General features: G+C 43.2%; 1 protein-coding gene and 1 pseudogene across 1 annotated transcript in view; one reads left to right on the forward strand and one right to left on the reverse strand.

Annotated features, from left to right (window-relative positions):
- The window catches only part of LOC126419424 (G-protein coupled receptor Mth2-like), a 109,687-nt gene extending 96,660 nt beyond the window's left edge, over nucleotides 1-13,027 (reverse strand). The window contains exon 1 of the mRNA XM_050086612.1: nucleotides 12,844-13,027. Coding sequence (XP_049942569.1) covers nucleotides 12,844-13,027 — 184 coding nt within the window. The remainder of the gene's footprint in view (nucleotides 1-12,843) is intronic.
- LOC126420114 (5S ribosomal RNA) lies at nucleotides 7,732-7,849 on the forward strand (annotated as a pseudogene).
- Nucleotides 13,028-16,374: the final 3,347 nt, after the last annotated feature.

Consider the following 16,374-nt stretch of genomic DNA (forward strand, 5'->3'; position numbering starts at 1 on the left):
ACAAGAAACTGTAAACATATTGGTGCTCTTCTTTAGGAATCTTGGTAGAATATGGGGTGAGGAGCACTGAATGTTCATGAAATATCTTGCGACTGTACACGTTGGGGGAGGGGGTGGGGGACAGAAGAAGAGACAAAAGAGAGATACGTGTTTTATCAAATAAATTTTTTTTCTTATAATATTTCTCCTTTCAGTTGCAAGAAGGGAATGCTTATCTTTTCTAATGTGCATGTTTGAAAAAGTTTAAGCTCAGCAGTATTTTCGATGTATGAAGCTATTTTGTTTACTGTTTAGAATTCCTTTCGTTGAAAACGACTGTAATCTAATGACTGGCAACAGTTGGACATTTACACCTGTAAATTAGTACACATTTCTAGTGACGATGTCAAACGAAAATAAATAAATAAAAGAAACGAGTTCATTGTAAGGGGGTTGGGGTAAGTTTCTATAACAAAATGGATCAAGTAAATATAGTTACTTGAATGTAAAATTTCCGAATCTTGCAATGGGGCAAAGCATCTTCTCATATTGATCTACGTTTATTTCGACAGGATTCAGTAATACAGAACTATGATCTTTATTTGTAGCTTTACGATAGTAAGAAAATCTTTCATCTAAATAAAACTGCAGAATCCAAAACAATACCAAACATTTTGTCCAAAAATAAGAGATTTATAGTGATAAGCACGCCCAGGCGTTTCTGCCTACAACAGACCTGGCGTTCGCCGTGCCTAGCTGACGTAACGTCACCAACAAGCGCCGAGGCCTTCCTTTGAGTCGGTGTTGGCCATACACTATCTGATCAAAAGCATGCAGACAACTATTAATAGACATTAGCATGGGGTGCGTCCATCCTCCACTTTTATGCCTGCTTGATCTCTGCTGGGGACACATTGAATGAGGTGTGTGAATGTCTGTGATGACTGACAGCCCATTCTTCCGCAAGAACCTGTAATGCCACTTCCTCGGAAGAGAAATGAAAATAAAAAATTAGCTCCAAAATTCCCAGATTTCCCCAAAACAAGTTCCAAATTCCATGAAAAATGAACAAGCAAACAAATTTCCAGTTAACACTATTATTTGGATATTAACCAGTAACTGAATCGGGAATAACGGGCTTGCCGCATTGGATACACCGGTTCCCGTGAGATCACCGAAGTTTAGCGCTGTCGGGCGTGGTCGGCACTTGGATGGGTGACCATCCAGGCCGCCATGCGCTGTTGCCGTTTTTCGAGGTGCACTCAGCCTCGTGATGCCAATTGAGGAGTACTCGACCGAATAGTAGCAGCTTCGGTCAAGAATACCATCAAAACGACCGGGAGAGCGGTGTGCTGACCCCATGCCCCTTCTATCCGCATCCTCCTCTGAGGATGACGCGGCGGTCGGATGGTCCCGGTAGGATACTTGTGGCCTGTAGACGGAGTGGTAATTGAATCAGGAATCTAATACTTGGTAATTTAATAACATACGTAAGAAAGATAGGATTCCAGTAAAATCAAACTCAAAATTCAAAATCATAGTAAATCGCAAAATTATTATAATTAAAATTCGCAAAGTAGAACCAACGTTCCCAAAGAATACTCCGTGTGAGTACTCTTTGAGATTCGTGAGTAATGGCTAAGGATAATTTAATCCATTGTCACTACTTACGAGAGTTAGCCGAAGCAGGTCAAACTTTTGAATGCTCGTATATGTAGGCGCAATTAGATTTTTTCCAGAATTGATTATTGCGACCTACTACGACGCAGTGAGACAACAATTTGACTTAAAATAAACGTTATTTAGAATTCCGATAGAGGACTTGCATATATTAGACAGAAGTTACTTTTAATTACATAACCTGAAGTTAACACTATTTAGGAAGTGAACACAGATAGACAATTTCATTCGTAATAACTAATGGACTATGGAACTTGACGATAGTTACGAAGCATATATTTTATAATTCCCCCAACACCTGAGAAAGCTTCTTCCTCTCGTCTCTGTTAGGAAGTGACTAATATTGAGTAATAAACCAGCATATCGTGTCAATTCATACATTTATCATTCAAGTTTTACAATATTATTTATAGAGATAACGTGCTGCGATGATATTTGACTGAAGCGCTCGGCTCGGCGCTTATATAGAAACTCCCTGACATTAGGAATTAATTACACTGTTACGACTGATTATAAATTTGAGATTACAACCAGTCTATAGGGAATTCGGTGTCGCTGGAATTAATTTGAACTTATCACTAATATTTAAATAGCAACTGATAAACCATTGATTATAAACGATTTAATTACGACATTTGGTGAAGTGAATATATCGCACAAGTCTCGAGTTTAGTTCATCAATGTTCTGTTTGGAACGTGTGTACCGATACATAGGAAATAACAATGTCATTGCTCTACCGCTGAGTGTTAGCCAAGACCGAAGATCCGAAGGACGTTACAAGCCCAAACCAAAGAAGGTCATAAATTATTACAATGAAGATCCAAAGAAACTGGTACACCTGCCTAATGTCGTGTAGAACCACCGCGAGCACGCAGAAGTGCCGCAACACGACGTGGCATGGACTCGACTAACGTCTGAAGTAGTGCTGGAGGCAATAGACACCATGAATACTGAAGGTCTGTCCATATATCCGTGAGAGTACGAAGGGATGTACATCTCTTTTCAGCGGCATGTTGCAAGGCTTTCCAGATATGATCAATAATGTTCATGTCTGGGGAGTTTGATGGCCATCGGAAGTGTTTAAACTCAGAAGAGTGTTCCTGAAGCCATTCTGTACCAATTGTGGATGTGGGGAGTGTTGCATTGTCCTGCTGAAATTGTCCAAGTGCGTCGGAATGCACAATGGACATGTATGGATACAGGTAACCAGTCAGGATGCTCACGTATGCGTCACCGGTCAGGATAGTATCTAGACGTATCAGGTTATGTATCCCGCCTGGAAGGCGGCGCGTAGGTCTGCTCCGGTAAACTGAAAGGTCGGCCGAACGAAGGAAGTGATTAGGAGCAGGAAAAGGCAAAACACGTCGTTACTGCTTGTCAAATGGTAGATGTTTACTATAGGCAAAAACAAGTTGATAAACGGTTACATAACTTTGCAATGAGGTGCCAAGTGTCCCGGCCGTCTGCTCTTGATGAAATGGGCAGAATCTGGAGCGGAGCTCGTAGAGCTCTCCCGCTCCAGCTAGAGTGCGCTGTCGTCGGTGTCTGCCGTAGTGCCAACTTTAGAAATTGTATTTACGCCGTGGCATCGTAGCTATCCATGCCACATCAGGGATCCCATATCATTCCAACTGCACAGGCCCCACACCATTACAGAGCCTCCACCAGCTTGAACAGTCCCCTGCTGACATTCAGGGTCCATGGATTCATGAAGTTGTCCCCATATACGTACACATCCATCCATTCGATACAATCTGAAACGAGACTCGTCCGACCAGGCAATATGTTTCCAGTCACCAACAGTCCAATGTCAGTGTTGACGGGCCCAAGCGAGGCGTAAAGCTTTGTGTCGTGCAGTCATAAAGAGTGCATGAGTGGGCCTTCAGGTCCAAATGCCCATGTCGATGATGTTTCATTGAATGGTTCGCACGCTGATACTCTGACGGCCCAAGCGAGGCGTAAAGCTTTGTGTCGTGCAGTCATCAAGGATGCATGAGTGGGCCTTCAGGTCCGAAGACCCATGTCGATTATGTTTCGTTGAATGCTTCGCACGCTGACACTTGTCGATGGCCCAGTATTGAAATCTGCAGCAGTTTGCAGAAGAATTGCACTTCTGTCACGCTGAACGATTGTCTTCAGTCGTCGTCGATCCCGTTGTTGCAGAATCTTTTTCCGGCCGCAGCTATGTCGGTGATTTATTGTTTTACTGAATTCCTGATACTCACGGTACACTGGTGAAATGGTCGTACGAGAAAGTCTCCACTTCCTGGCTACCTCGGAGATGCTGTGTCCCATCGGTCGTGCTCCGACTATAGCAACACGTTGAAACTCACTTAGCCGGCCGCGGTGGTCTCGCGGTTCTAGGCGCGCAGTCAGGAACCGTGCGACTGCTACGGTCGCAGGTTCGAATCCTGCCTCGGGCATGGATGTGTGTGATGTCCTTAGGTTAGTTAGGTTTAAGTAGTTCTAAGTTCTAGGGGACTGATGACCACAGCAGTTGAGTCCCATAGTGCTCAGAGCCATTTTTTTGAAACTCACTTAAATCTTGATACCCTGCCATTGTAGCAGCAGTTCTCGATCTGTCAACTGCGCCAGACACTTGTCGTCTTATACAGGGGTTGCCGACCGCAGTGCCGTACACTCTCTGTTTACTTATCTCTGTATTTTAATATGCATGCCTATACCAGTTTCTTTGGCGCTTCAATCTGTTTATTTATTAACATTACAGTCTTGGTAACTATGGTGGGTCGTTCGCTGCTAAAAATTAGTAACAATTTGCACACAGACATTTCGTGTTTTTCTAGAAATTCTCTCAGTGCTGTTATTTTTCTTATCTTTTAAATAATTACATTGTTAATTACAAATATGTGCTTCATAAAGTACAATCTGGGAAATGAAAAAACCTTACTTTGTTCTTAGGAAGAAATAATAGAAGAGAGGAAAGATTCAGATGATAAAAGAGGTCTATTTACCTGGTCATTTTAAGAGGGAGGGCTTCAATAAACACTTAGAGCCTGTCTCACCTGAGTTAGCGTATTCTGTTGCACTATACTTACAACTGTATGTACTTATGTGGCGAGATTAACTCTATGTGGTTTGTGTATGTGGTTTAACCGTAGTATTTCTTATTAGAATTCCTTCGGCCATTTGCTCGTACCGTAAGTGGGAGAGGAGCTCTGTGGACGGCGACCTTGAGCCTCGTCTCTCCGAAAGGCACTTCTTATCTATATTGTGCTTCCATCTTTGTGTAGTTAAGATTTATGATACTTTATATGTATGTTTATACACAATGTTATGAAATTCACATGTTTTACGATTAGCATCTAATACAGTTTACATATTAACAAATTACATGTTTGAAAATAATGATGCAAAAAAATTAAGAATTACTTGTTTTACTCTGTACAAACAGGAAAATTCGTCGTTTAATATTTTATTACTAACTTATTACTTGTAGTTTTGTTACAGTCATGTGATCTTTTTTAAAAAATCTTATGGGACTTAACTGCTAAGGTCATCAGTCCCTAAGGTTACACACTACTTAACCTAAATTATCCTAAGGACAAACACACAGACCCATGCTCGAGGGAGGACTCGAACCTCCGCTGGGACCAGCCTCACAGTCCATGACTGCAGCGCCTTAGACCGCTCGAGTCATGTGATCTGCTGCTATGTCTTATATGTATCTGTATCTGATGAAACTGATGTCATCATCTGTTCCCATATCAGTGTTTGAATCTCTGTTGTCCCATGCATCATCTTGAGGTGTAGGGTTTGCGTCTGGTCGCGATTTTTTATATGGTCGTTGCTGATTGTAAGTCTCGTGCAGACTACTTGATATTTCATCAGTAATCCGGTTAGGCATTCAACATTTATCTGGGTCTCTTAATAATTGCTCTATTTCTTCGATTTCTGTCATCGGTGTTATGTGTGTGTGTGTGAGCCCCACGTTTTAGTGTTGTGTGGTCGGGGGATGCCTGTTCCCCACATTCAAATGAATCACTTGCGGTGCAGCTGTGTAGGGCGAGGGCCATGGCCCCTCAGCAAATGTACCATACCGAGACTTGGGTGAACATGTATGATCCTCAAACGTTCCTGGGTATTCGGGAAGAAGGAGAAGACCCGACGATCCTTGTCAGATGTTTCCTACTTTTCTCTTTGCCATGTCTCAACCTTCCAAAGATTTAATTCGTATTTTTCTGAAATATGCTCCTCTGCTATCTCGTGTACCTTCACCAGTCTTCTCCGTTAGAGTCAATATGCCGCTGTTGTGTGTACAATGGTTATATCAGTGTGGTAGGTCACAAGTACAAGCGTACGGCTTCCACGGACGTGGTACCAAATGCTCCTGATATTCTGGGAAATACACTTCTTTGTCCACACCTCACGGCGGCTTTGTATGTCGCGAGTGACAGTCGATGTGGCCAGGCACTTGCTGCGAAGCTCGCAACAGACTCAAAGAGAGCTGTATGATAAATTCGCAGCGTCTTCAATGGTTGTCTGTAGTGAGCTGAGTTTAGCGTGGCAACATCGTGCGTTAGTATTGTCGCTTTTTCAGTTGCAAGTCTTACGTGCTTGTTGAATGTTAACCGTTTGCCAAGTATATGGCTAGGTACCTTGTCATTTTTCTCTGCATGCTAGTGTTGTTGAGACTAATGCTGGGATTCATCTGCAGTCTCAATCCCTTCCTGTAGTAATGCCGAAGATGGGAACATTGATATTTTGCAAAGTATTCTGAAGGTATCATCAGAGCACAGTGAGAAAAGGATAAAAAATTTGAATAACGTGACACAAGACTGGACGAAAATTGAAGCACGTGACAGGAGAGGCGATAAAACAAATTTGAAAGACGGGAAAGAAGGTAATGGATTTTGCCAGGAATCTGGAACAGATCAATAAAAGATTAATAAAAAATTTTGGGAGGAACATTAGCACAATTTAAAGGAGAAAACTACACAGATGAAGCAAATGGATGTCAGGAGTTCAACACTGTAGTAAATAAGGCACATGCAGCAACGACTCGTTTGCCAATACAGAGAATTTCTCCATTCATTTCTTGGAAATCACACATTGTGAACCCGTTAGTGAACAAAATGAACAGTGTTAGCGTATTAGTAATCAAAATGAGGAAAAGGTAATCCTGTTAATATAGAGACTGTTGAGGACAAAACACTAAACTTAAGGAAAATCAGTGTTTTTGACTGGCTAGCTAATTGTAAGCCATGATCAGAATATGACAGTGAATGTGAACTTCCTTCACCCTCTGTGCCCAGCGACCAACAGTTTCCCTGCAGATGCACCACGAACTTCACACATACATTTGTGGATGGTCCTCACACTTTCTTTCTCCGCAATGATGAATTCGATGAAGACACGCTGGTTGTAACGTACATCACTTACAGGCGCCACTGCTGCAGCTAAGCTGTCGGAGGGAACGAAATTTTGAGCGCGCACTCAGGAAACTTCAAACATTCAGACCTAACGCTCACATTCTCAGTATCGTTGACAGCTGAGAACAGAACGTAGGGTATTAGTTTTCGAGCGATCCTCGTGATTTTTGTCAGTATTTTGATATCATCCATTTTAGGGGTATGAGATAGCGATTGTCATATTTTAACAGTAATAATTGTAGCATCCAACGTTTTTTTGTCCTATACATGACAGTGCTTCATCGCTAGTTTCTGAAACTTAACTCATGAGATTAAAAAAAACTAAAAATCCTACAACGCATTTGCAGTGTTCGTGCAATAAAACAGAATAGAAATACATTGTCCCGTAGGTCCTCGTCTCCGATTAGATACGAGGAACGCAAAGATGCAATGTACATAAATGCGATTAATCAGTTGTTGCGAACCATGCGTACGAAACTGGCCATCCCCTTAAAGGAATAGAAGACGACTTAGAAATACGGCGCATAGAAAAAGAAGTGCGTCAACTCTATTAGCTGGCAGAGTTGGAGACTGCCGTTTCTTAGAAGAAACGTAACGGTATTCGTAACTCGCAAGTGAAAGACAACTGAATGAGATTTGTTAACGCTTTTTTAGAATTATTATGCAGCAGATGTATAATTGGTCAACGGCCTTGCCGCAGTGGATACACCGGTTCCCGTGAGATCACCGAAATTAAGCGCTGTCGGGCATGGCTGGCACTTGGATGGGTGACCATCCAGGCCGCCATGCGCTGTTGCCATTTTTCGGGGTGCACTCAGCCTCGTGATGCCAATTGAGGAGCTACTCGACAGAACAGGAGCGGCTCCGGTCACAGAAAACCATCATAACGACCGGGAGAGCGGTGTGCTGACCCCACGCCCCTCCTATCCGCATCCTCTACTGAGGATGACACGGCTGTCGGATGGTCACAATGGACCATTAGTGGCCTGAAGACGGAGTGAAGATGTATAATTATTTTCAATACATCTTTGACGAAATAGCGAGAGGCTGACGACCGTAGACAACATGCAAGTAGCACATTTGGAAATGAGGGAAACTAAGGGACCAACAAATAATATCATGGTTGAGCCAATAGCTGCACTTGCACAGCAACACCCAGGTACGTCAGTTCACAAAAATCTCGGACATCTGTAGAAACGTCAACTAGACACTCCTGAAGACCATAGCAGACCAGGAGAACGCGATCTGGTGGGGTGAGCGGTGTAATATGGGACGACTGCTGACGGAAGTCGGCAATTTCAGTTGTAAGGCGTGGGCCCACAGTCACAGCGATTTTATTCTATTTCACTGTATAAACGCAAAAAATATACTGGTAGGCCGTTTAGCGTTTTAACCTCATGAGCTAAGTTTGACATTCTGGTGATGAGACTATTCTCTCTCCTCTCGAAACGCATTGTTGAGTCCTGGGTAGTATTTTGCATGCATTCTGTTAAAATGTACCATCTTTGAAAATGGAATAATTACATTCTTTTTGAAGCCTGCGGGAATTTGGCCTGTGAAATCCATACGTATTATAAATACAAACTACTGATCTGATTTTAACCAAACTTGGTACACATATCACTTACGGTCTGGAAAGGATACGACGTTGGAGTGCTGCGTTATTCTGAATTAGCGATGCAAAGTTCCACTGATCACGCATGCGTGTCCAAATGTACTCAGCTAGTACATATGAGTATACAGGGTGAAAAGTATTAAACCGACAAACTCTGGGAGGTTGTAGGGGGCGTCAAAACAAATAAACAAATATTTTTCCCTAATGTCATTTTTTCCTGTGAGGAGTATTTAAAACGGTAGAGGAAGATTTCTCTGGCGGCAAATTAATTAAATCAACAAACACTTTTCTATTTTTTTTATGACCAAGAGACAACACATTAACACAACCAAATTCCAATTACAGTACATTTTCAAAAATGCCGCCTTTGACACGTAAAGAAATGTTACACCGTCGGATCATGTTCTGTCTGACACGAGCAAAAATCACAGGAGTATCCTGAATTGTTCCTGCTGCTGCTACTATCCGGGCAACCAGATCCTCTTCTGATGCATCAGGAGTTGCGAAAACAAGGTTGCGGATCTCTCCCCACACAAAAAAGTCCAGAGGGGTCATATCTGGGGATCGAACAGTCCATGGTACGGGACCACCTCTAGCAATCCACGTTACTGGGAACCATCGGTCCAGGAATCGACGCACACGACGACTGAAGTGTGCCGGCGCCCCGTCATGTTGGAACCACATGCGTTGTGTTGTAGGGAGCGAGACGTCTTCCAGCAATTCTGGCAATGCTCTGGCTAGAAAATTGTAATAGTGCCTGCCGTTTAATGGCCTAGGTAGCAGATATGGCCCAATTAAAAAGTCCCCAACAACACCGACCCACACATTAACGAAGAACCGCACTTGATGAGCGCTGGTAACTGTGGCATGTGGGTTATCCTCACTCCAAACATGCGAATTGTGCATGTTGAAGACTCCATCACACCCGAACGTTGCTTCATCGGTAAACAACACAGAGGATGGAAATGTAGGATGCATTTCACAGTGTCCCATGTACCACTGCGAAAACTGTGCTCTGGGTGGATAATCAACTGGTTCCAGGTTGTGGACACGCTGTAAGTGAAATGGACGTAACAATTGCTCTCGAATGACTGTTCTTACATTCGTCTGACTCGTCCCCACGTTACGTGCAATTGCACGAATGCTGATTGAAGACAGCTTCCTCAAATTGCAGCGTTCTTACCGTGCGACGGCGTCCCTGTCCAGGTAATCTGCTAGATGACCCGGTCTCACGCAGCCCGTCCGTTGTGGTGCGCTACGTAGTACGCACCAACCACACAGTGTACTCACTCCACGTGTATCGCTCCATTAGTAAACAGAGACAACGCGCTACTACACTGGTGGACAGCAGTTGTCTACAACTGAAGAGCGTAATACGCCCTCTAAAAACTGAAGCTCGTAATACAGCCTCTAGCAACTAAAGGTCGTAATACGGCCTCTAACAACTTGTAATGTCTCTTGCAACTGTCCACAGACATAAAGACTCGCTGGTTTTTTGGCGCGAGCTAAATTCTATTCAAGAGAATTTAATTAACTAGCTTAGTGTGTGTTTATAAAATTACAGTTAATAAGAAAATTCTTCATCGAATTAATAACAATGTGTCATTTTCCAGTTGGATTTGTTTGTTGTTATATTGCATTCATATATGTTCATGAGAAAATGCGGCAATCGGAGTATAAAAGAGAAAAATTTGATCGTCAATCACTACTAACAAAGATTAATTTCAGCTGGAGAGGTCATGCAGCAAGACTTAATTAAACGTTCTCTATCAGCAAAATTTCATTGTAACCATGCATGAATAAGATATAATTTTTTTTTGAAATTGTCTCAAATAATAAAGTTTTTAATATTCTGACATGCTATCCACATTCGTACTTGAAACCAAATTAGGAAAGATTCAGATCTACTTCCACCTGGAAAAGCCAACGAAACACAAAAAAAATAAAAAAATTAAAACCAGGATTAGAACCTTTCGGCTTACTCAAGAAGATGGATGAAATTATCCATGTTTTCAAAATTGTTTTCCGATCTGGAGTTATGATATTGTGCAACTACAGTATCGATTAAGACACCTAGGTGTGGAAAGTATAAGACGAATGGATTTTCCCATTCCTCAGATGGAAGATTGGATGGATCAGGTCCATATTTGAGTTTAAACTGAATCTGGAGAAATACGAATAATTGAATGGATCAGGTCCATTATTAAGTTCAAAATGAATCTGGAGGAATTCGACTAACCCTTCTCTTCCAGGAATATTTAATAGTTGACCATTGCTTAGACGAATTTCGATTGTTTCATGCCACAATCCTGAGTACCTGTTCCTGAGGTTCCTTCTGGTCTCTCAAATCCGTTACGTTTCCTGTCCGGTACGCCAATGCGACGCCTGTCTCCGTGCCGTGTCCCATGTTACGGTTCGATCAGTTTCACCGCAGTTCAGCAAGACATCGATGAAGAAAATTTTTCTGAAGATCGTAAAAATTTTCATGTGTAAAGATTTGTTTTGGCTATGAGGCAGATTTTATCTTTCCTACGAATTCTAGAATATCTCTCAAATTTCTAAATTGTTCTGTCTTTCCTATCATCTCTTTCAAATTCTAAAGGTGGCAGGGGTAAAATACAGGGAGCGAAAGGCTGTTTACAATTTGTACAGAAACCAGACGGTAGTTATTAGAGTCGAGGGACATGAAAAGGAAGCAGTGGTTGGGAAGGGAGTGAGACAGGGTTGTAGCCTCTCCCCGATGTTATTCAATCTGTATATTGAGCAAGCAGTAAAGAAAACAAAAGAAAAATTCGGAGTAGGTATTAAAGTCCATGGAGAAGAAATAAAAACTTTGAGGTTCGCCGATGACATTGTAATTCTGTCAGAGACAGCAAAGGACTTGTAAGAGCAGTTGAATGGAATGGACAGTGTCTTGAAAGGAGGGTATAAGATGAACATCAACAAAAGCAAAACGAGGATAGTGGAATGTAGTCGAATTAAGTCGAGTGATGCTGAGGGAATTAGATTAGGAAATGAGACACTTAAAGCAGTAAAGGAGTTTTGCTATTTGGGGAGCAAAATAACTGATGATGGTCGAGGTAGAGAGGATATAAAATGTAGACTGGCAATGGCAAGGAAAGCGTTTCTGAAGAAGAGAAATTTGTTAACATCGAGCTCAGATTTAAGTGTCAGGAAGTCGTTTCTGAAAGTATTTGTATGGAGTGTAGCCATGTATGGAAGTGAAACATGGACGATAAATAGTTTGGACAAGAAGAGAATAGAAGCTTTCGAAATGTGGTGCTACAGAAGAATGCTGAAGGTTAGATTGGTAGGTAACATAAGTAATGAGGAGGTATTGAATAGAATTGGGGAGAAGAGGAGTTTGTGGCACAACTTGACAAGAAGAAGGAACCGGTTGGTAGGACATGTTACGAGGCACGAAGGGATCTCAAATTTAGTATTGGAGAGCAGCGTGGAGGGTAAAAATCGTAGGGGGAGACCAAGAGATGAATACACTAAGCAGATTCAGAAGGATGTAGGTTGCAGTAGGTACTGGGAGATGAAGCAGCTTGCACAGGATAGAGTAGCATGGAGAGCTGCATCAAACCAGTCTCAGGGCTGAAGACAACAACAACAACAACAACAACAACGTGATACCTAGTTGGGGTCTAAGCCTCCTGGTTTTCCAGGGTTTCCCTGTGAAGGCCAGTTACTGAGTAGTTAGACCAGAGTAACAACTATATAAGTCCATCTTCCCTGGTTGTGTACGTAGGATGCGGGTATGCCCCAGTACACGTGAAAGCAACAACTAGGTATGTAGGTAACGAAGATCGGTGTTAACCTATACCAAATCTCTTTCAATTCTTGTAATCAAAAAATCTTACTGACTTCCTAAAATTTATAGGAACGCATGTTCCGCAAATTCTAACGAGTTAGCCAATACAATAGTTAGCTCGCAAAGTGGATACATATCAAACTGAAGAGCGTAACACGGCCTCCACCGGTTTAAATAATCCTCATAGGAAAAAATGACATTAGGGAAAAATATTTGTTTTGATGTCCCCTACAAACTCCAAGAGTTTGTCGGTTTAAATACGTTTCACCCTGTATAAATAATGTTCGTGAAAGAGAGAATTTGTTGAGTAGCAGATGTCTCATTGTGCATCATCAGTAAGTGTGTAGGCGCAGGAGCTGACCTGTGAACCAGCAGGTGCCCTTATTGATGTTGGGCTTGAAGGGCGAGTCTTCGGGCACGGCGGGTGAGAACTCGGCAACAACGGCGGCCGCGCAGATGGCAGCAGTGCAGCCCCAGGCGTAGGCAGAGTACCACAGGAAGCGGCGGCGGTCGCGCTCTAGCTCCGGGGACTGCGTGGTGCGCATCCCGCTGCAGCCAGAGGAAGCAGTGGCGTCACTGTTCAACAAAACTGGACACATTGCAGTTCTAGAACAAGAAAATACATAGTTCAACTTTTAGGAGTCTCCATTGATAGTCTAATTAGGCTGGTGGTTTTCTTCATGGAGAAATCCAAAAGACAGGTGTGAAATTTAAAATTTTCCCGGCGAACTAAATATTCAAAAACATTCTGGCTTGCAGCCGGGCGTCGTTAGCTTCCATCCACGATATTTCGACTGGACAACTGCCAGCCATCCTCAGGTGAGCCATCGAAGACTGACGAAGACGCCCTCCGTTCCGTAATATACAGGGTGTTACAAAAAGGCACGGTCAAACTTTCAGGAAACATTCCTCACACACAAAGGAAGAAAATATGTTATGTGGTCATGTGTCCAGAAACACTTACTTTGAAAAGTCCCCTTTGAAAAATTGTACATGACTGTGCTTAAACTGACACACAATATTTTTTTTTGGCGCAACGCAATCTGACTTTCAGTAATCCCTACAAGAGAATGGCCCTGACTAAATTAACCTATACGTTTCACAAATCACTTACCTCACAAAAATCTTCGTTACTCGAACTACTGCAATACAGCGAGCGCTACTACTGCCAGCTAAATAAAAGATTCAAACTACGGAAGGCACTAACTACTGATAGGCATAGTTAGCAAATGAAAGATTTTAATAGAGAACAAACAATGTATTTACCTTAATAGTCATAATATATATAGAAGTTCATGAAATCCATTCTTACAAATGTACTGTTTCTGATGGACACACCTCCAGATTATCCATTCTCAAAAATCGGCCATCTCACTTCCCCACATCCACCACTGCTGGCGGCTCGCCTCCAACTGCGTGACGCTACACGCTGTTAACATCCAGCTGCCCAACACTACAATGGCAGACAACAATGCAAACTAGCCACAGACTGCACACAGCACAGCCAGTGATTTTCATACAGAGTGCTACCTGGCGTTACCAATATAAGAACCTAAACAGCCTACTTACCACTTTCCATGTTAGAGCTCATTTTATTACTTCTCTTCAAATCACATTAATCATGGAATGGAAACACACAGCAACAGAACGTACCAGCGTGACTTCAAACACTTTCTTACAGGAAATGTTGAAAATGTCCTCCGTTAGCGAGGATACATGCATCCACCCTCCGTCGCATGGAACCCCTGATGCGCTGATGCAGACCTGGAGAACGGCGTATTGTATCACAGCCGTCCACAATACGAGCACGAAGAGTCTCCACATTTGGTACCGGGGTTGCGTAGGCAAGAGCTTTCAAATGCCCCCATAAATGAAAGTCAAGAGGGTTGAGGTCAGGAGAGCGTGGAGGCCATGGAATTGGTCCGCCTCTACCAATCCATCGGTCACCGAATCTGTTGTTGAGAAGTGTACGAACACTTCGACTGAAATGTGCAGGAGCTCCATCGTGCATGAACCACATGTTGTGTCGTACTTGTAAAGGCACATGTTTTAGCAGCACAGGTAGAGTATCCCGCACGAGATCATAATAACGTGCTCCGTTGAGCGTAGGTGGAAGAACATGGGGCCCAATCAAGACATCACCAACAATGCCTGCCCAAACGTTCACAGAAAATCTGTGTTGATGACGTGATTGCACAATTGCGTGCGGATTCTCTTCAGCCCGCACATGTTGATTGCGAAAATTTACAATTTGATCACGTTGGAATGAAGCCTCATCCGTAAAGAGAACATTTGCACTGAAATGAGGATTGACACATTGTTGGATGAACCATTTGCAGAAGTGTACCCGTGGAGGCCAAACAGCTGCTGATAGTGCCTGCACACGCTGTACATGGTACGGAAACAACTGGTTTACCCGTAGCACTCTCCATACAGTGACGTGGCCAACGTTACCTTGTACAGCAGCAACTTCTCTGACGCTGACATTAGGGTTATCGTCAACTGCACGAAGAATTGCCTCGTCCATTGCAGGTGTCCTCGTCGTTCTAGGTCTTCCCCAGTCGCGAGTTGTAGGCTGGATGTTCCGTGCTCTCTAAGACGCCGATCAATTGCTTCGAACGTCTTCCTGTCGGGACACCTTCGTTCTGGAAATCTGTCTCGATACAAACGTACCGCGCCACGGCTGTTGCCCCGTGCTAATCCATACATCAAATGGGCATTTCCCAACTCCGCATTTGTAAACATTGCACTGACTGCAAAACCACGTCCGTGATGAACACCAACCTGTTGATGCTACGTACTGATGTGCTTGATGCTAGTACTGTGAGGCAATGAGTCGCATGTCAACACAAGCACCGAAGTCAACATTACCTGTCTTCAATCGGGCCAACTGGCGGAGAATCGAGGAAGTAAAGTACATACTGACGAAACTAAAATGAGCTCTAACATGGAAATTAAGCGTTTCCGGACACATGTCCACATAACATCTTTTCTTTATTTGTGTGTGAGGAATGTTTCCTGAAAGTTTGGCCGTACCTTTTTGTAACACCCTGTATAGCGTGCAGCGAGTATTCCGCGCATGCGTCAAAATCATATGGAGAGACGAACCACACCGCGCGCCAGCAACGCCCCCGCTGGTGGAACTGCAGAACTCAGCTGTGTTCGGCGTTGTCAATTGCCGCGGCCATCGGAGTACTCTGACGTCTTCGTCTGGAGCAGATCTTAGCGATGACGGGGTTCCACGCATTATGTAGCTGGTAGCCTTTGTCACGGTTGATAAGATTGTCTGTCATGCGAATTTCTGCTGATTCTTTTATGACGGAGTCCCAAAAGGGTGTTGCTGTGGCCAAAATTGTTGTCTTGGCATACTCCATTGAGTGCCCAGTGGAAATGCAGTGCTCAGCAATTGCAGACTTGCTAGGTTGCAAAAGGCGAGTACAGCGTTGATGTTCAGTGCAACGTTCTTCTACTGTTCGCAATGTTTGTTCTATACATGACATGCCACACTGACAAGGTATTTCATAAATTCCCGCCTTCCGCAATGCCTGATCGTCTTTCACTGATCCCAGCAGGTCGGAAATCTTCGATGGTGGACGGAAAATTACTTTCACTCCGAAACCGCGGGGGATTCTTACAATTTTGAAGGAAATGTTGCCAACAAAATGAAGAAAAGCTAAAGATTTAGCAGACGTGCTCTCTTCTTTCTCCACTCCCTGTTTCTTTGGCTTAATTGCAAGTGCCTTGCTAATTTGCCGGGTAGAATAGCCATTCTCTTTGAAAACCCTCTTGAGATGGGCAAGCTCTTCAGGCAAACTATCTGTATCTGACACTACTTGAGCTCTGTGTACAAGTTTTTTAAGTACACTCGTTGTTTGCGATGGGTGATGGCAGC

Source organism: Schistocerca serialis, chromosome 9, assembly GCF_023864345.2.
Source record: "Schistocerca serialis cubense isolate TAMUIC-IGC-003099 chromosome 9, iqSchSeri2.2, whole genome shotgun sequence".
In the NCBI taxonomy this organism is placed as follows: Eukaryota; Metazoa; Arthropoda; class Insecta; order Orthoptera; family Acrididae; genus Schistocerca; species Schistocerca serialis.